At 32.1% G+C, this 21930-nt stretch overlaps 2 protein-coding genes across 2 annotated transcripts in view; both read right to left on the bottom strand.

Moving 5' to 3' along the window:
• LOC107438545 (Dynein heavy chain at 93AB) overlaps positions 1–1810 on the bottom strand; it is a 72689-nt gene extending 70879 nt beyond the window's left edge. Inside the window, exon 1 of the mRNA XM_043039645.2 lies at positions 1544–1810. Coding sequence (XP_042895579.2) covers positions 1544–1750 — 207 coding nt within the window. The 5' untranslated portion in view covers positions 1751–1810. The remainder of the gene's footprint in view (positions 1–1543) is intronic.
• Positions 1811–9734: 7924 nt separating this feature from the next.
• Positions 9735–21930, bottom strand: part of LOC139427281 (dynein beta chain, ciliary-like) — a 30299-nt gene continuing 18103 nt past the window's right edge. The window contains exons 9-14 of the mRNA XM_071188361.1: positions 18646–18762; positions 14746–15011; positions 13974–14042; positions 12627–12747; positions 10815–11073; positions 9735–9970 (exon numbers count right to left, since the gene is read on the bottom strand). Coding sequence (XP_071044462.1) covers positions 9735–9970; positions 10815–11073; positions 12627–12747; positions 13974–14042; positions 14746–15011; positions 18646–18762 — 1068 coding nt within the window. The remainder of the gene's footprint in view (positions 9971–10814; positions 11074–12626; positions 12748–13973; positions 14043–14745; positions 15012–18645; positions 18763–21930) is intronic.

Genomic DNA, 21930 nt, shown 5'->3' with positions numbered 1-21930 from the left:
TCTTCTACTTTTTGTTCCAACCTAGAAAGACGGTTCTACTATAGCAAATATGTTTTTGACGCTACACCCATATCCACTTTCATTTGAGTAATCCTCATAAATTTTTAATTTCATTATTTATAAACTGATTTATCCATTTTTTCCATTATCTGATTCACCGAATCACTGTTTTGCCTTCTTTATTAAGCTGCTACATCGAAACTAAATACATTGTAGTGATTGTCGTAGATGGGTAGATTTACATGCTCGCAAAACTAAGTACCAGTGAATGTCAACAATCACATAGTTGCTTTGGTAAATGTCCAAAATATTAGTTATATCTGACTTGATGATAATGTATTTGTTGATATTATTGTACTTATACGATATTTTAATATCTTCCTAGGATAGATTAGGAGAAACGTCAATGTTCGGAGTACCGGTTGAATGCACGGTCAGTGGCAGTTGAGCTTAGAAAAAAGCATTGATGTAAGGCATACCGGGCAAATATATACCGGTCAGTGGCACTTAAATAGACCTAGCATATATTTTGGACATTTACTAAAGCGACTATGTGATTGTCAATATTTATCAGTGGTAGTCAACAACTACCAATTTCGGTCATTCACAGTAACACACACATACACCGAAGAGCCATTACATTATGATCACCCTGTTAATAACATGTAGGACCACCTTTAGCCCTCAAAACTGCTAGCACCCGCCGTGGCATTGATTCCACAAGGTGCTGATAGGTAGTCTGAGGTATCTGGTACCAAGCGCTCACCAACTGGTCCTGCAATTCCCTCACATTGCGAGGGGGTAGCGTGGCAGCACGAATTTGGTTTTCCAAGTAGGACCACAAATGCTCTATTGGATTAAGGTCAGGTGAATTTGGGGGCCAAGACATGACTTGAAAGTCACTGGAATGTTCCTCGAACCAATCCATGACGATTCGACCCTTATGACATGGTGCATTATCCTGTTGGTAAACCCCATCCCCCGCAGGGAAAACTGTTGCCCTGAATGGGTGAACCTGGTCTGCAACTATGTTCAAGTAGCTTACAGACGTCAGGGATTGTTCTAGGAGGATTATGGGTCCTAATGTGCCCCATGAAAACATTGTTCCTGGGCGAGAAACCATGAAAACCTGGGCGAGCACATTGTTATAGATGGAGGGTGGTCATAATGCTTCGATGTATATATAAATGCAAACCCAAGATTCCTCAGACTAGCTAATACAAATTTATAAACTTTTACAAAAAGTTCAAAATATTTCCTAACTTCGAGCTTTAATTTAAAAAAATGCATAATAATTGAAATTTAAAAAAGTTCTAGGTGCGGCCAAGAAAATGTTTTTATGTATAGGAAAATAATATTTAAATGAATAATTTGCTAATACCGATGCCGATTTTGAAAGTTCTGAGCAACATGATACCCAGGCAAGCATTTTCTTTTAAAATTCTTATCCTGCCTCTGTAATATTTAAAACCTTGAATAAATGTTTTCGATTCCATTCTTGTTCTTAGATGTAACAATTTTCAAAAAATACAAATCATCCCACCTCAAATAATTTTCCAGACTTCGTTAACTCAACAACTTCTGTCTGTAGAACTCGAATGTTGTCTTCCAGCTTCTGAAGCATGCTTTCCACAGGAAATGGACAGTCCCGACAAAAGGCTGGAGACTTCCGAAACTCTTCGCGAAATTGTATTTGTCGAGTGCTGAAGGCGGCAACTTGAACTCGTACAGTCGATGCCTCTTTTGCCATGGGAGTTGCAATCTGTTGACGCCAGGTTTCGGATAATTTCTTTGCTTGCTTCCAGCGTTCAGGAAGATTCTGAAATAATTAAGTTACATTTTAACAATTTACATCGAATTAATTGAGATTAAATTATGTGTTATTTAATCAATAATAATTCATATTTAATCAATAACAATTTGACATTAAACATTTATTTGCTGTTTCTAAAGTTTGATTTTCAGAAGGAAATCAAAATGAAATCATTTCTTTTTCGATTTTAGCCATTATTTTATTTAGGTGATTGTACATTTGTTCAACAGATAATGAATCTTTTTTAACAATTTTTTAATCGGACTAATAAATCGGATAAGATTTTTTACAATCATCTGATGTTATCTTCTCTTTATTACTATTCACCGAAGTCAACCATCACAAGCAACGATGGGTGAGCTTGTAGGTGACCGTTCTGATCAGCCTGCGAAGAAACCGAGGATGTACGGCAGCTTAAAATGTGTTAATTAATTAGTGCAGACGAATTTTTAAGTTACGAAATGAGATATAAGAACATGCTTTCTCTTTGTTTCGACGGAATCGGATACTTGACCTACAAAACATGAGACGGGGGAGACTCACAATCTGAAAAATATAGTTCATTAGTTTTGGTAAGAAAGCGGTTGAAATTGTGAGCCCTTCCGTGTAAATTTTTCACTTTTTGCGTATTATGCCATAATTCGAGAGCTTTTTAAGCGAATCAAAAGCTCTTTGAACGCAATTATAAATTTATTTTTCCATTGAAAATTCCATAGAAAAACTCATTTTTAATGAATAAAATTAGACAAAACAAATCTTGAAATGTGAAGTATACAAATTTTTGCATTATTTTTAACTACATAATTTCAAATGGCAAAACACGAAATTTATATGATATCGGTCGAATAATTTGTAAAAAATCAGAATTTTAAAAAAGTGCCTTTGATAACTCAAAAATTATTTAACTGATTTTGCTTAAAATATTTAGTACGTAAATACACCTTACAATTTGAAATTTTTTTTAACCTTTGCTAAACAAAATAATAAAACCACATTGAAAATTATGTTTTACACGGAATCATCCTTGAATAAATGAATTTTATAAACGTGTGCAAAAAAGTTTGATTCATTTTAGAACTCCTGGGCTGTAGTTAAATATGCATAAAAGGGATTTGGCATTAAGGGACCCAAATTGTCGTCCGCTGTCCTGCCATAACTATTGGGATCTTGTTTTCTAGTTTGCGGCTTTCATATATTGATAATCAAAAATTTAAATTTGTTGAAAATAAAGGCATGCTTGTTCAGCGAATTAATAGTTAGCATGAATTAATTTACGTATTTGAAATTACCCTATTGAGCAATTAAGATTGGCACTTAGTTTGTGAAGATCCGATCATTAGAAGGAAAGTCATTTAAAATTATATCTTTTTAATTTGCACACTGTAAGCAAACCTTTTAAACTGACGTCTTGAAGAAGAATGAATTTTTTGCGTTAATATCACATAAAAAATATATGTAAAAAGTTGTAATCCTGACCGTTAAAAAAATTGTCACTGCAACAGCTTCAATTAAGGTGAGAGCAATGGAATCTAGTTACCACATGTATATGAGTAGTCGCTAGAAACAATTCAAAAATGAGCTAGATTTGCTGACACGAAAGCGTTTCCCAAAACTCTGTGATATTGACGTCAATATCACGTGACGAGATAGTTACCGAGACTTGCTTTGTTCCCTTGCAAAGTGATACCAGAAGCAGTACTTTGTAGTGATTGAGACTTGCAAAGTGATGCCACCTTATATCACCGTTCAAGTAATAGAGGCAATCGCTGGTGAAATCACCGATGCTGAGATACGATTTTGTACGATCAAGAACGTCAGTGGAAACTCTTACTTGTCGAACTAGACTCCGCGCTTTCGGCTCTCTCAATACCAAGGACTCAAACTAAGACAAATAGGACTAAGAACCTATTAAAGGTGTGAAGTTCAACCATTGGGGCTCAATTCCCACTGCTTCGTGTCATTGGGTCGTGGGTTTTTGTGCCAAAATAGCCTCCAGGAATCGATGAGGATCGAGTACAGACTGTTATTATTTAGCCATTAGTTATTAAGCAACCTTTCGAAGCTCGCATATCTCTCCTTACTGTACGCTTTTAACATGGCCAGGACGTCCTCTAAGAGATTTCGGGGGCCGGAAATACTTCACGTCAGGTTAGTAAGAACCAATTCAACACAAATGTAAATCTTGCAGATTTAAATAATGTACAATACTTCCAATTCAAATTACGAAGATCCATTTGTTTGCTGTGTAAAGCCGGCATGACCACTGATATTATGCTTACACTGCATTTAGTTAGAACTATAATGTAACTCAACTATTTTGTTGATTTTATAATTTTAAGAAGAAAAAAATAAGATACGAATAAAGAGACCTGTTGAAGAGCTTGAATGTTAACGTCTAAACTAATGTTGCATTCCGTTTTCAAGAATCTAACGACAGAGCTCAATGATCCAAACATATCATCAGTAGTGGTTTTTCTGTCCTGAACAGCTTGAATGCGAGTAATGATCTTCAGCAGGGAGGTGGCATCCATTTGATCAGTTGTTGTGGAGAGTTTAGACTCATTTCTTAATTCCTCTTCAGTTAGAGTACAGAATCTGTCCAAATCCATAAGACAGCTGTAAACACTCTCTAAAACAAGCTCTTGGAAACGATTACGCCAGTTATTGACGGAAGTCAAAAGATATTCCTTAAAACTGGTTTGGTCCACTCTGAGCCATTCTCTCACCATTCGATAAGGTTTGATGTTCTCCTTAATTTGCGTACTCAGAGCATCACAGTTTCGAATCTGCGAATAAAATATGGCTTAATTATTGTTTGTAAAATGCTCCATTCATTATTTTATACACAAATTCGTTTAATTACTTGTTTAATTGGAAGATTAAAAATTAGTTTACCTGCTCGATAACCTGTGATGCGTTATTGAGTGCATCTTCAGGGTTGGAAGTGAGAGATTTGATAGCAGATTCTGGTTCTTCCTTCCATAGGTATGAATAAGAATGGACATCTAGAAGGACTTCTTCGGCATCTCGAGTAGATGCTGACAACCTCTCTTTCAGTTCATCTCGAATATCTTGAAGATCCTGCAAACTCTCCAGCTCAGTCTAAAGTAAAAGTCAAACAGTTTACGTAGTACAAAGTATTATAAGCGAAATATAATTATAGATGAAAGGACATAATATGAAAAATGATAAGCTGGATCAGCGGTTCACAAATGTTTCGGCTACGGAACCCTAAATAATCAATCATCTTTCGGCGGAGCCTCGACTTTATAAATAAAGATTATTAAGGTAATTGTGAACGTTATAACCCATGAAAGACCATTTTTAAATATTTAACTAGAGGCATGAAGATTTTTAAAAGTTTTGTTATTATGCATCATACATTATGCTTTATGTCCAACTGTCAAATATACAGTCCTTCTCGAGCTATATATATATATATATATATACTTGTCNAAATAAGGCAAATTATGGCTCGAAATGAAAACTTAAAGGAACTGCGTTGAAAATAGTTATTAGGGGAAACATCATATTGCTTTATTAAAGAATTTAGTTATTTTATTTTGATTTGAAAAGCATAAAGGGAAATACTCATGCAATATTTTATAAATGTTTCTTTTCATAATTTGCTCAATATATTGCTATTAAAATATATTTTCTTTTAAAAAAATACCATATCTATTTCTTTGGAATTTTACTTGAAATAATATCATAATGGCAATCGAAAGATTAAATGAATTATGAATTGGTTTCAAAACTTATCACTGGCTATAAAAAGTACCAACTCGCGTAAAAGTACTAGTAAAAGGTCTAATTATAAAAGTAGAAACTTATAAAAGTGCTAACTCATCCACAAAGCCTTAAGGTTCAATGGAACACGATTTGTAAACCACTGAGCTAGATAGTATGGTGGGCTGTATTGCCGCTAACATTTAGAAAGAAACAAAATATGGAAAGGGAAAATAAAATTTACGACTCTTTACAAAAAAGAATAATCGTACTATTCATACCAGATGATGGAGTGCGATTTTCTAAAATACTGCAATGAATTATTTTGAAATATAAGAGAGAAACACATATGATCTCCATCTATAAAAATACCCAAGCTGAGTGATTTTTACGTTTTTTTAGCTAATTTTCTGAAAATATACATGGTGTTCATAAACTGATAACTTAATAAATATTATGATGGAATCGGTATCAAAATTGAAGTAAAATAATATGCAGGGGTCACAAACCAATGTTTAAAGATGAAAAAAAAAATAAGAGTACTTAAAATCTGACGAATCAAAATTTTCAATAGGTACCTATACAGAACTTACCAAGTATTCTTTACAATCATGAGTTTTATCGATTCTCGGGACAAGCTTTGTCACATTGAAGAGACTTTCTACCATCCCTTCCACCAAACCTTGCATAGTTTTCTCCTTCGGGCCGTCTAATGGCGGTTTGAACCCCAGTTGAGAGTTGGAGTGGAGATGGACATGGATCAGAAATATTGTCTGACCATCCGATTCTGTGTTTTGCAAGAGAAAGAATAGATTTCCTTTGACCAAGTAGAACAGATTTTCTCTCACCATGTTATCAACAAAAATAACATAAGCATCCCAGGCTTTCTCTTGATCACAGCTGATTTTGAACAGATCTCTGTTTTGCTGTAAAAACATTGTTATTTATTAGCTACATTGAATATTATGGTATATACAGGTTTATTACAGCATGTTCAGAAAATTTGTATGTTTAAGATACTAAAATTGAAGAATGTAAGGAAAGGACAATTGAGGAGCTTGGGGCGAAATTAGACCTGAAAATTTAAATTTTCAGTTAGTAGCCAGTGTAGTTAGTAGTCGTTTAGTAGTCGGTAGACTCTAATAACTTAGTAGTCACTGATAGTTCGGTGATTAAGACCGACAGGCTCTGTTCAGTCAATAGTTTTTTCATTTAATTTCACTCAATCACTTTTATTCATTTAATTAACTTTTTAATTTTTGCTTCGATTAAATTATGTATATTTTTAAAAAAAAATTTCATATTAGAAATAATCTACGGCTATACAAAGTTAATTCTATTTGAAAGATAATATAAATATGTGACAAAAAAGGTAGTTAAACATACTGATTTGGCTTCACTGCGCAAGAAAATTCGAAGCGCAATAAAAAATTTTAAAAAAAGAGAGAAAAAATAAAAAAATAAAAAGAGATTAGGAAAAACGACTGGTCGCTTATTTAATTTAAGTCGCCACTTTTTTTCGTTGATTCGCCACACGGCGGGTAGGGAGTGATTATTTTCAGGTCTATTTGAAAACCGGATGAGTTCAAATTTTCCCCGCCGCTTCCCCCTCCAAAAAGAAAAAAAAATAGCACATTTTTATGTGTCAACAATATAGATATTTTAATTAGTGAAAAAAGCAGGGGCAAATTTAACTCTTCTAAAGGTAAATGCTTCTCTTGTTTGCTAAATAGCGCGATAAAAACTACATAAAACTATTGTCATCACTAATTTCATCAAGACTTCTCCATCAGTTTGTAACTCTGAACCTACTTGATATTTGCACCAAGCCCATCAAGTAAAATTATAAAAAATAAATACTTTTTTTCCAGAAAGTCTTAAAGGATGATCGTCTATAAGTAAGAAAGATTAATTTCTGTTAAATTTGAAAATAATAGGTACTGTAGCTGATATCAGTGTTTTGTTATGAGCTTTTCATTTTTTTTCTTCAAAAAACTTGTTTTTTTGCTCATTAAAATGCTTGATCACGAGGTCATAATTAATTTTTAAGGTCGGCTCCAAAAACATCGCATCATGAGATCAGAAAAATTATTTTTTTGACATATATTTCGCACAAATTATTTTCAAGTACTATTCGCATTGTGAAAAAAATATGAGGTTAGTTCATTTAATAATTAATCAATGAATTCTCATTCGTTAAACATTTTAGCAAAAGTAATTTAAGAACACTTTTCCTTAAGAATTTTCCACAGATTTAAATAATTTCTTGCTTGTTTAAAACTTAATGAATCTTCAACTTCTTTTTTAAATACGACGAATATGTAGAATATTTTTTGGCATTTTACCAGATAATTTAATGCCATTTTAAGTGAGTATAAATATAATTATAAAAATGTGATTCGAGAATTATCTGTTACCAGTTCACAATAACAAAATTTTTCTGACAGTTTTTCAATCTTCTTTAATCCAAAAAGCTTTTTTCTTAAATAATCTAAAATAATTAGTTTTGCAACAGTTTAAATCATGCTTTTACGTACTTCAAGTAACGAATTGACACGGTGCCCATCATCGGTTAGTTTCGAGTAAAGTTTTTGTTCTACCAGTGATCCAGCTGTTTTCAAAGTGGACAAATCCAGTGGTAATATATTTTCAGAGAGTAAAGGTTCGTCGCTGCTCCACGTAAAACAAATGTTTTGTATTTCACGTAGATTCTTTTTAGCTGTTTGTATCTGCAGATGAATGTCCTCAGATGTTGCATCAATTTCCTTCAAATACTCGGATACCCCTTACAAATGAAAAAAAAAAAGAATGAAAATAATTAAGCATAATCAACACCTTCATAAGGTAATTCTTTTAGACTTGAAATTAGTTTTTTATAAATATTTCTTATTAAATTTAATTTTCGAGTGAAAAATTGTAGGCCATCCCCATTTATTAGTCACCATTGAAGGATATTTCTACGGCTTTTTGGAACCCATGAACTAAGATGGGATTATTAAACACGAACTCATGCTAAAAAAAATTAATACACCATTACCCACTGAAGATCAATTTTTAACATAGGGGCATGTATATATATATATACACTACTGGCCATTAAAATTGCTACACCAAGAAGGCGACACAACACGAACGTGAAATTTGCAGGACGGATAAAGCATGTTGTGGTATGTAAATGATTAGCTTATCAGCTCATTCATGCAGAGCAGGCGGCGTTAGTGATGCCTACAATGTGTATATAAAAAGAAATTTGACAGTAAGTTTCTTAGGCAGAAACCGAATTTGAGCGTTGTTCTTGGGTAAAAAAGTTTTTGTTATGCCTCGTGTAAGAAGGACAAATGCCTGTCAGCACGTGTCTGAGTTTGATCGAGGTCGAATTGTGGCCTTCCGGGATTGTGGTTTATCAACCGAAGTATTGCTGCTCGCGCTGGTCGATATCCCATGACTGTTATCAGAATATGGAATCGATGGGTTCTTGACGGTCTTATGGAATGCCGTGCAGAATCTCAGCAGCTCCGCCCCCATCACTTACAGCCGAGAAGACAGACATGTTATCCACATAGCCTTAAGGGATCGTTCAGCCACGTCACGAAACCTGAGTCAACAAATGAGGTCATTTGCAAGACGACAAGTGTCTGCATGAACAGTTCAAAGACGTTTGCAGCAGCATGGACTGTCAGTACGGCGACTATGGCTTCGGATACCTTTGACGCTGCTTCACAGACAGGAGCTCCTCCATTGGTGTGACCAACGACGAACCTGGACTCAGGAATTTCATGCCGTCGTCTTTTCAGACAAATCCAGGTTCTGTATATATACAGCATCATGATGGCCGCATCCGTGTTTGGCGACATTGTGGAGAACGCCCATTGGCAGCTTGCATTCGACATCGTCATACTGGCCCACCACCTGGAGTAATGGATACACGTCTCGATCCTGAAGCGATGGGGTGCCATTGGATACACGTCTCGATCACCTCTTGTTTGCATTGCCGGCACTTTGAACAGCAGCCGTTACATTTCTGATGTGTTACGGCCAGTTGCTCTGCCTTATCTTCGAGGCGTCCATAATGCTACATTTCAGCAGGACAATGCATGACCGCATTTTCCTGACCTTCCTTGACACAGAACATGTTAGCCTGTTGCCTTGGCCTGCACGTTCTCCTGATCTCTCACTAATTACGAACGTCTTGTCAATGGTTGCCGAACGACTGGCACGCCTCCACTCGTCCGTAACTACGGTCTATGAATTGTGGCATAATGTTGAAGCTCCATGTAATGCTGTACCCGTCCATGCTATCCAATCTCCGTTCGACTCGATGACCAGGAGAATAATTGTTGTTATTGCTGCCAGGGAAGGCTGCTCTGAGTAGGATCTCAGGATCTATACATCCAAATATCCTGAAAATTGAATCACTTGTTCCTCCAACTATAATGTAAGTGCCCAATAAATATCATTCTGTTATTTGCATTCCTTCCTAGTGTAGCAATTTTAATGGCCAGTAGTGTATGGCCAGTACAGTAATGGCCAGTACATATATTACTATAAAGAGACAAGAAAAGAGAAATTTACTAAGAAAATTAAGAAGTTTCATAAACTACGCATAAACAGCAATTACATAGAACCCATATAATAACATAAAAACAAAGAAAACAAGAAAAGAAATTAAAAGGAAAAAACACTGTTCTAAAGGAGAAAGACCTAAAACTACCAAAATAAAGCAACAAATTTTTTTTTTTAAATTTCTTACAAAAAAAAGGAAGTCAAACAGTCAGAAAACAAAATAACGGAAAGATATATTCTCGTCGTCATCACACGATTATATCAGAAAATTAGAGAGCTTGATATGTTTTATTTTCGCATTGATTTTTTTTTTGTTCATTTCATCGTATTGTATTAATATATTTTGCTTTGGCTATATTAATACAATGTTAGAAAAGACTCTAATTTGTGGATAAAAACGTGTAAGCTGACAACTAGATTATAACTTTTCGTCATTTTGTCATTAAATTTTCTTTTAAATTTCAAGAATTTTTAAAACATTTTTAATCATTTTTGGTAGTTTTTTTCTTTTCTTTTAAAAAAATCTTATATATATATACTTATTTAATAAGCCGATTTTAATTGCTGTATTATTTATTCTTATTTAATTTCAATAATTCTATTCTACCTTAACATCAAAAATTCGAAGGTGTCAATGGCATCCTTCCATACATAAAATTAGCATACTTATGGGAATAGCTTGTGGAAGTACATAAGCAAATTTACTTACCAGATCCGCTCCATATGATGGATGTTTCTCCAGCTTCTAACGTTTTATCCATCTTTCGTAACATGGGCAGCATTAATGGTTGCTCCACTTCCAAAAGATCTTTTTTTAATTCATTGTAACGATCCACTACTGATTTCAGAACTACTTTCTGTTCGGCTAATGTGTCGCGTTTGTGGTAAAAAGTCAATGCTTCTTGGGGAATGTAACTTTCATCCTTCAGTCGCAAGAGGTGTTTCACTTCTTTTATAACTAACTCCAACTGAAAAAGTTTATTTACAATATAAAAAAATGCAACTAACTAATGTGAGTACAATGAGCCAAAAAAAATGAAATCACCTGAAAACTTTTGTGTTAATGATAGAATTTTAACGTACTCAAAACCAATCTTGATGGTTCAAAGAGTTGATCGCAAATATGCTAATAAATGAGTGCTACTTATTAAGTTACGACATAAGATATAAAAAGTATTTTTTCTGAATAAATATGCTTTTTTTAAACTGGATTTTGATTCTAGACTATCAAAATAAGTAGTGCCGGGATAGCCTGGTTGGTAGGGCACTGGGCCCATGTCTAAGAGGTCGCAGATTCGATCCCCGCAGGCCGAAGACACGCAGTGTAGTATATGGTGACTGATGCACGTTAAATCTGTCGAGTCACAAAGTCCTCTATGTCCCCATAACAAATCATACCTCTGGGTGTACTGATCCAGGAGTCTCCTTGTCTACTGGATTGGTTCAAAATTACAAGGCAACGGGGATGAACATTAGTAGTCGCAAACCCAAAAATTGGGTCGGCTGTTCAACGACGATTATAATTATAATATTAAAATAAGGAGAGCCGTGGTGGCTCAGGAGATAGAGCGTTCGCCTTTCCAATGAGGTGAACCGGGTTTGCATCCCAGCAATGGCTGATCGATACGAATTCTCCACCCGGCTCACACTGACCACACTGCTGACGTAAATTATCCTCAGTGGCAGACGGATCATAGATCCGAATCCCCTTGCCGTAAGGCTAACCGTAGGAAGTCTCCATGGTTTTCCTCTCCATGTGTCGAAAATGCAGGTTAGTTTCCCCAAAAAGTCCTCCGCGATGGCAAATTTCTCCCAATACTTGATCAGGGAGTTCCCTTGTCTTCTCAATTGGGTTCAAAATTATAAGGCTACCGAGTTGAACATTAGTAATCGTAAACCCAAAAAATTGGCTCGAGAACTTTTTAAGCGAATAGAAAATCTTTGAAACCCAATTTTTAAATCCATTTATCCAAAAGTGTAAATTTCATGTAAAAAAAAATACTCAATTATTTTTTATAATTTTATTTAATAATATTCGGAAAAAAACTTTGAATATTAAAATATAAAATTTTTGCATAATTTTAGATTATGTTATTTTAATTGACAAAATTTGAACGGCATCAATCGTATAGTTTCTGAGCTAATAAATTCAAAAAAAATTCTCGCATTTTAAGATTAGATTTCTAGATAATTATTCCACAAATTTTACTTAAATTTAAATTCGAAGTGTTGCAATTTTTACGCTGCAAAACAAATGAAAAGGCTAAGTCATCGAACAACACACAATCCAGTTCGCGCTTTCGAATTTGCATTATAGAGAGAAATTTATCATTGACAATTGAATGCAACGATTCGATCATTCTTTCTTTTTGTAAATGTAGAATGATTAAATCATTATTTATTCAACATACACACATCTTACCTATTTTTATACACATAATTATTACTTCTACAATTTAGAAACTTGCCTGTGCTGATCTTACACGCATATTTTAGCCAGTTCTATAATTTTGAAACATACCTGTACGTCAAAATTGACATCAATTTCTTCCTTTTCTCGAGAAATCAATGGCTGATGAAGTTTCTCCTGGAGTAACTGAGGTATGTTCGCAGACCATTCTTCAAACTTCTGTTCTGAATATCTGAAATATTTAAAAACTAATTAAATCTTAGATATTTGCCATAAACTATTATTTGCTTTCATCTTATTTAGGAGAAAAGATTTGAAAAAAGGTTATGTTTTAAGGATTTACATGCAAAAAAAATTACTACAAAGCGCTGTTAAGATTTAGTTTGGAAAATATTTCTCGAATTGTGCATGTTGGTTCTTCAGTTTTCTTTCTGAGTATTGTATATGTTTTGCTTTATTTGCATAAAATTTATTTAAGTTTAATTAACATTAGTTTAGTCCATCACGTTTTTAACTAGATAGTAGGATTACGTACTAGTATTATTACATACTAGTATGTTTACATAATATTACTCTTCCCCTAGAATTTTCTTTCTTTTTTTTTTTTTTTTTCGTCATGGATTTTGAACCGAGTTATTAGAACTTTAATCAGAAAGTTTCAAGATTTAGAACGTTTCTTATATTACAGAGATGCGAAACAAAATAAAAACAAAGAAAACTGAAAACTTTAGCAATTAAATCCTGATAGATTTAATAAACTAGATGAGGATAAACTAGATAGTATGATTACATACTATAAAGTTTACATAATATCACTCTTCGACTAGAAATTTTTTTTTGTCATGGATTTTGAACCGAGTTATTAGAACTTTAATCAGAAAGTTTCAAGATTTAGAACGTTTCTTATATTAAAGAGCTGCAAAACAAAATAAAAACAAAGAAAACTGAAAACTTTAGCAATTAAATCTGGATAGATTTAGTAAACTAGATAAACTAGATGAGGATAAACTAGATAGTATGATTACATACTATAAAGTTTACATAATATCACTCTTCGACTAGAAATTTTTTTTGTCATGGATTTTGAACCGAGTTATTAGAACTTTAATCAGAAAGTTTCAAGATTTAGAACGTTTCTTATATTAAAGAGCTGCAAAACAAAATAAAAACAAAGAAAACTGAAAACTTTAGCAATTAAATCCTGATAGCATTCATTTCTTTTGAACGAATATTACAGAACTTTTAGTAAGCGATAGCGAGCAGGGTAAAGCCTCCAATTATTTATATTATTCTTGAGTATTGAATAAGTGGACTGAGGCAAAATGGGCTAGAAAAGCGATGCGAAAAGAACTGCGCAGTTCTGGGGTTGGCGAGCAGGGGGAGCAGCTGCCTAGTAAAACTAAATAAATACACTTTGTTTTAAATATAGATAGAAAATATAAAACTTAAGTTACTTACTCGGTAAATTTGTCAACAAGCTTTTGGTTTTTGATTTTTATGGCTTCTACATATTTCCTCCCAATGAATCTATAATTATAAAATTAACTTTAAAAATGAAATTAAGATATTATAACTAAATTTTTCGGGGTAAAAGCTTCATGAAAAAATATTTTTAAGCTTATAAAATTATTAAAATATAGTTAGAATCAGAAAAACCAAATTTATACGGCAGAATTGAAGAGCTTAACGTCTGAAGGTTTTAAGCAACATTTTTGAAAAAAAATTAAATTAAGAAAAGTCTCAGTGAATGAAGTTCCTTAACGACAATTTTTGAATATAAATTTATAAAATATTTAATGTTAAAAAAATGCACCTAAAGATTGCGAAATAAATATTTTGTTTTAAGATCGCCAAATAGCAACCTTGTTGTTTACATCCGTCTCCCGAAAATAGCATCATCGGATAACGCGTGATGAAGACGGAGCCAAGTGCCAACTCCTGGTGAACGAACTATAATATTAAAAAGTCTTTAAATGAGTGGACAGGAATAATAGATTTCGTCAATTTAAAAAAGTATAGGAAATAAAAATTAGGCATAATCTTTATTTCTTTACCCATCCTAAAAACCTTGAAACAAATTTACCCAAATTCAATAGTGTTTTTAATCTTTATCAACTCTGCCTTTCAATTGTATTTTAAACTCAAAGAAAAATTATTATTTTGAATGAAAAAAGTCTCTTTAAGTAAATTAAAAATTAAAATACATTAGATATAACATTGCGAAACTTACAAGTGACAAACTCTATTTACTGAGTTAATTACAGAGCATAGCTGCTGTTTCAAATCCGTAATCCACTGAACGATTCTTGATACAGATGGCATTCCCAAATACACTTGAAGATTGGGCGATGCAGACTCTCCCAACTCATTGAAAAATTTTTGAAGTAGCATATCCATCTCTTGATTTGCCGCATCCATTATGTGTTTCTCGCATAGACCTAAGGCGACAGATCCTATGAATGTCCGCATCAGTAGAAACTCGCATACCTGAAGCACCTAGATGAAGACACGGGGAATTAGTACATACTATCTTGAGAACAGAATTTTAGAACCAGAATTTTAGCACTATTATGTACCATGTTAGGGTTGTATCAAATATGAATGACATTTTGTTTTAACACGCCTAAATATTATATCTAACAATGTATGACCAAGTTTATCAATTATTATTATGCACTATCAAAGCTAACGAGATTCCGATATTGCACTATCATAGTTCATATTTTTATTGTCCTTCTACACTGTCTAAACTCTGCAACATAGACCCAAATCCCACAGACTATCAACTGCTTTATTCGCCAATGGTCTTTGACATTGCCAGGACTATTTTGGAAACCTTCGGTGCTATTTTATTCCTCTGCACTACTTGGAAAAGACAACAACGGCAACAAAGCTAAGCAGAAGGTTTAATAATACGATTTTTTATACCTCTAGTATTGTTTCGACTGTATTTTCCCTAGATAGCAAGCTTTAGGGAAGAGTGGGGTAAAACCGGGTACCTTGATTTTGGTGAAAATTTGGCTTGCTGACTAACTCCGAATTACATTTTACTAGTCAAGAAGAAAGACCTACCATATTGGCGTGTTGTCGTTGTTGCCCGTATAGCACAAAATAATCCTGTGAATGTCCACTAGACGTCATCGCAAAGATCTACGAAGATCCATGCGGTCGCCAGATGCGCAACCACAAGATATTCATATATGATTCAGCGAAGATCCAGTAGAAGTCTAAAAGCCGTCCATCAGACATACACCATATTTTTTTTACGTGGATGAGATATGGATAACTTGATCTATAGCTTATCCAGGGGTAGACGTCTCATAGGAAATATTCCTGATCTTCTGGAAAGTGAGTAATCAACAAACTCTTTGTATATCGTTCATATATGAACTTTGTAGTTTAGTATTTCGCATTTTTATCCCCTCAATCGATGTAAGAGTGTAAAAATGTAATTAAACACCTTTAATTTGGTTTTTTCATTCTTACATTGAGGGGATGAAAATACAAAAAAACTAAATTGCAGAGATTTTATATGAACGATATACAAAGGGCAAGTTCGTTACACGTCTTCACTTAAACTTTTTAAAACTATTCAGTTATACCTGAACAAATGCGTTTTTTTTAATTATTATGAAACTTTAAGGAAATCGAATGTTCAAGATGATTTATAAAATTCTTCTGCCACCTAACTACTCAGCGAACGAAATTATTTTCTTCAATTACTATATTTTTGAAATCAAAATATGTTTTTAGAAACATAAATGCAATGCAATTTGCATTTACTTTATTTTAAAATAATGAATTTTCTATAAGTTAATAATAACCAGCAGGCCAATATAGTAATTCTTTGTAATGTTGGCCTGCAGGAAAATTGTGATTAAAATTATAAAACAAACCGTCGAGGAGATTTTAGCCCCAAATCAACTGACCCCAGTCATGAACCAACAATCGAACTTGTCATCGTTATTTTATACTGATCAACTTTTAGCCTTACATTTTGAAATTTCATCTACTTGTGATTTTAGACTTCATCGACTTCCATTCAGACTTTTACTTTTAGACATTTACACTTAGGACTTTTAGCTCTCATTGATTTTAGTTTTGAAATTCGATTTTCATCTCTTGTTTCCTTATTATTATAATCATTTAATTCTCGACATTTACACCGGCGCTTTTAGCTTTCATTGCTTTTAAAACATGTTTTTAACTGTCAAAATTTTTAGTTAATTGGGTATACTATAGCCTACGTCACAGGTTGTGTTATTCCTACTAAATTTAACCCATGAACGGCATTTTCTGCGAGCCTAACTTCAAGCCACAAATAAACAAACGAAGTGTTTGATCGTTTAAATAGCTGCTCGCCAGATTTTATTGCATTATAAAGAAAAGTAATTAATATTCGATTTTTGATTAATAATTGATTTATGTGGATAGTGGCATAGAATTTAGCATTGCGTCATGGTAAATGTTATTCCTACTAAGTGGAAGTAGTTGTGTTTTTTTTATATTATACCCAATTCACTTTTAACTGATCACCACCACTGTCATTTGGCAAAATTTTACTGTATTTTTAGTTTTTAGCGTAATTTTTTAAAATAATAATTTAAATTCCTATCTCCGTATACCCCTCTGGGGTGGGTCGGAGTTCAACCTATTTTACAAGCGAACTTGTTAGGAATGTAAAAAGTTTTGGCTTAGATGCTCACCAAAGTATGGGTTAAATTTTCATAAAAAGAATTTTACCAACCACTATTTAAAGTCGTCGATAAGGGAAAATTTGGCTCTCCAACCCTGATATTTAATTACTAGACCATCAAAATGACAGTAATATTGAACCATAATTATTAGTAATAATGAATATTACCTTCCATATATTTATTGTTTCAGTTTACAAACATGTATTAATTTATTTCGTAATGCTTGAAGTACGAAATGTTACTGTATCGGTGACTTTTGGCAGTACATTGCTACTTTTTGACTAAGCTTTTCTAAGCATCTCACGTTATTTTATGCTATTAGTTAACAATATGAGCACAAAAGAATTATTTGCGGTTTCATTTGAATCAGTAAAAATCGCTTATATGAAGATATTGACTATTAGATTAATGACTATGTATTTATTTATTGACTATTAGATTAATGACTATGTATTTATTTATTGACTATTCGATTTAATGAATAAATATATAAACTGATAAAAGTTTTTTGCACTTGGTCAATTATCTAAACTAAATTTATTAGAATTAGTGAATATTACTGACTTCATGTAATCGTACTTAGAAAAGTATTGTGTTTTAGAATTAAATTACCAATTAGAAGACTACAAAATTCCTGATTTTATTTATAAATATTATTCCTGGTATAACTGGATACAACATAAAATATTTTATTATTAGAAATGCACATTATTAACATGAACTTTCACGGATTCTTTTTTTCGAATTATCATAGGGAACAAAGTGAATGCATACTTATCTCTAGTTATGCCTAAGGTCTCCAACTCACGTAATTCAATCTCTAATAAATTATAGTGTCCTCAGAGTAATTTTCTTTGTTTGCAATCCTTTTTTTTGGACAAGAGAAAATAGATCTCACATAAACTTGAATGAATAGTTCCTCTCATCCTTAGCTAATTTTAAGTTGGCCCATAAGTTTTTCATAGCTATCTCATACTGGAAGAAAACTTTTAATCAACTCCTTAGCAATGTCTCCTTTTACGTATGGCTTGTGAGAAATACGAAAATTTATCATGATTATCCTAATGGGGATCTTTGTCATTTTTTTAAAATTGTCCAGCCATTTTTTCAAAATACTTAACCAGTTTCTGAAAAACTGGAAGTTGAGTTTTAGAATAAAGTAACAACGCATTTCTTGGCAAAGCATTCTCGCCAAATACGTAATCTTCTTCCTCAGAACTTGCAAATTTTATAGTTTCTGTTCCACAAGACGCCAACGATCACTATACATATGCTTCCGATTCATCAAATCAAGCCTCGCATGTTGCTTCATGAACTTCACTAGTATTAAGATTGTCTCTGATTTTCATTTCATGGTCTATCCCCCTCTTTTAACTTTTATTACCTTCTCCTGTTTTAGAGTTTCTCTTATTAAATTCTATAATGCAACTAACCTTACACATTTCCTCGGTGCTTGAACAACCAAGAATGCAGCCTTTAATCACAGATCCAAGCCTACCGTCTAATTCTTGTATTCTCTTATGAAAGTGATCTATGTCGGATTCAAACTCCTTTAAAAGAATGATAATATTTTAAAAAGCATAAAAATTTGATGACTTTAAAATTTCAATTAAAAAGAAACTGCTCGTTGAATATTTATGTGACCATGTAGAGCATTTTGAATGTAATTAAAAAATATTAATTCCGTGAAAATACAATTTAAATGTAAGAGTCAGTCATAATGTTAAGAGGTTTCATTACTGCAAATAAATTCATAGGCAAAAAAAGGGAAAAGAAACATTTGCATCAATTTATGTCTACTAAAGTTGAACTGTTTTTTTCCTCAAGCTTATTATTTTATTATTTTTAATAGGTTTAGAATTCATTTTCATTTTAAATTAGCAATAACTGACAGAATGAAAAATGATATAGCAATATTATTGCTTTGCTTCATTTAGTTTTCATTGAGGTTTAATAAATCTTGTTCATTTATTTAAAAATGGCTAACACATAGAATCTAACTAATTTTTGTTGAATAACTTTTGATTTTGTTAAAGTGAGTAAATGGCATGTTATAAAGTGGTTGTGTCATATATTAAGAACTTGATTACAGAAGGCTGATAGTTTGGTGTCATCGCTTATCATTTCTTTCAAAGGGTAAATTCAAATTCCACATTAATACTGAGATAGTTGTTAACGAAACATAGAAATGACAGGATGATTCATTAAGACAATTGATGAAAAAATATTCTTACCGAGATGGACGTGGCACAAGTTAATAAATTTAAGATAGATAAGTAATCAGTTCATGAACATAAATAAAAAATTCGTTGAAACAATTTATGAATCAGAAAGGAAAATTCTTAAAATGAGTTTAATGATCAAAATATAAATTTTTAAGTATCAATTCGTGAAATCTAGACGATCTATCTATGAAATCAGGACCTTAAAAATAATTTTGAATCCATCACTAAAAAAAATAAAATTTAAATTTTTTTAAAAGCATTTCCAAATTATCGATCAAATTTTTTCCAAAAAAAAAATATATCAAAAAATTCCGGAGAAAATCGGGCAGACACGCATGCAACGCAAAATACTAAATAATAATAATAATAATAAATAAAACAAAAAAATATTGATTCTTTAGTAGAGAAATAGCTTAACAATACATTTAGTTATGGATAAGGCAAAAAATTTACATGCTTTGAAAATGGTGAAAAGCTGCATTTTTCCCCTTGCAATTTAAAGCAGAAATAGTTCAATTATTCAATTTATAAAAAATAGCGTCCGGTTTGAAGAGATGGAAAATAACGTTTCAGAGCCTAAATGACTGTCCGCATCCGGTTACGGGAGTGTCCGCTTTGCGGAGAATGTACAGTCCGCAAAAAAAAAAGATATCACCCTGAATAACTTTCGTTCTAATGATCGGATTTTCACGAACTAAGTGTCAATCTTAATGGTTCCTGGGGGTGACCTCAAATATGCTAATTAATTAGTGCTAACTATTAATTAAGTTACGAAATCAGACACAAAAACGTACTTTCTCTGAATAAACATGTATTTTTTTTTACATATTTGGATTCCTAACCTTCAAAATATAGGGGGTAGCCGCAATCTGGGAAATGTGGTCCCCATAGTTTGGTCAGGAGAGCGATCCAAAGTTCGTACCCCTTAATGTTAATTTCGCTTTTTGCGTTTTCAGTCATATTTTCAAAACTAATGAAGCAATTCAAAGAAAATTGCACCCACTCATAAAACTCATTTACCCAAAGATAATTTCATGAAAAAAATAATTTTTAATAATTATTAATTATTTTTTATTATTTAATTAAATTGAGGATGAAAAAATTTTGAATTATAAGGTATGAATTTTTTTATACCATTTTAATCTACATATTTTTCAATTGAAAAATCTAAAGTTTCTATTGTTTTTATTTATTAGAAGATGAGAAAAATTAAAATTAATTATTTAAAAAAAAATAATTTGGCGACAATGAAGAAATGATTTAATGGGGCGATTAATATTAAAATGTGATAAACTTACGAGGAACTTGACTTAGCGCGAGTGGCGTAAAATTTCATTCATATTTTTTTCGCTAATAATCGTTTGCTAATCTTTTTATTTTTATTTCTTTAAAACTATAAAATACGATATTTCTTTTTTAGTCGTCTAAAATTCTATTTGAAATTTTGTAAAGAAATTTGAATAAAACATTTTAATCAACGAATGTCAAGTTTTATAAAAGCATGCTTGTGATAGTATATGATTATACACCAGATTTTGCTTATTTAATGTGATTATTTTTTATTTTTTTGTTTTTTTTTTCTCAATAACTGATACAATTTCTATAATATACATACGTATGAATAGATTTGGAATAAAATATTTATCAATTTCTTGAATATATTTTTTATAAATATTAATAAAAATACATAGTCAACATTTTTAAGCATCTCTCACATCATTGCAAATTTCTCAACATCTTATATATCGTCTTAATCTTAAAAGTAATTTTTAATCACCTGTCCGGAGGTGTTTCGCAGAACTATTTTACCAACTATTTAATTAAATGTTAGCATTTTTAAAAATCTTACTCTTTACCCTATTACGTTTATTATTTCATCATTAATATACTAATAAATTTTTTTTAGTACTTTAATTTAGGTTTTCTTTAAAGTAAAGTTCCTTTTTTAAATTATAGTCAAGTTTTTTTTTTAAAGAGTTATTGCCTGCTAGCTAATAAAACCTTGTTGAGAAATTAAAAACTTTCCGCTGTTTAATATTAAATGCAAAACAGCTGATTATTTACTAAGCATACTATTTTTTTCGAAAAAAGAGTATAAATTATTGATTGTCTTTTTTTGTTTTGTTTCTTGTGACTTCAACATAGATTATCTGAAATAGTATTGATGTTTTAGAACTCACTACAAAGAGTATAAAGATACTGAACATAAAAAGCTGTCGAATACGTAGCCAAAATTTTTAAGCGTCTTAAAATATCTCAGCATCTTAAATGTTGTCCTAACATCTTAGTTGTGAAATTTAATTTTCTGACCACGTGTGATTCACTTATTATTTCATTATATCTTTCACTCTTTCTTTATGATTCGATGTAGATTTTTTCCGGATAATATACTAAACTATTTTGTTTAATTTTTTACTTTAGCACGATTCCCAAGATATTATTGTAGTATAAAGTGTTATCAGGAAAAATGCCTTATTTTGTTAAGAAGGAAAT

This window comes from Parasteatoda tepidariorum, chromosome 2 (assembly GCF_043381705.1).
Source record: "Parasteatoda tepidariorum isolate YZ-2023 chromosome 2, CAS_Ptep_4.0, whole genome shotgun sequence".
Classification (NCBI taxonomy): Eukaryota; Metazoa; Arthropoda; class Arachnida; order Araneae; family Theridiidae; genus Parasteatoda; species Parasteatoda tepidariorum.
This window is presented reverse-complemented; position numbering and strand designations above follow the sequence as displayed.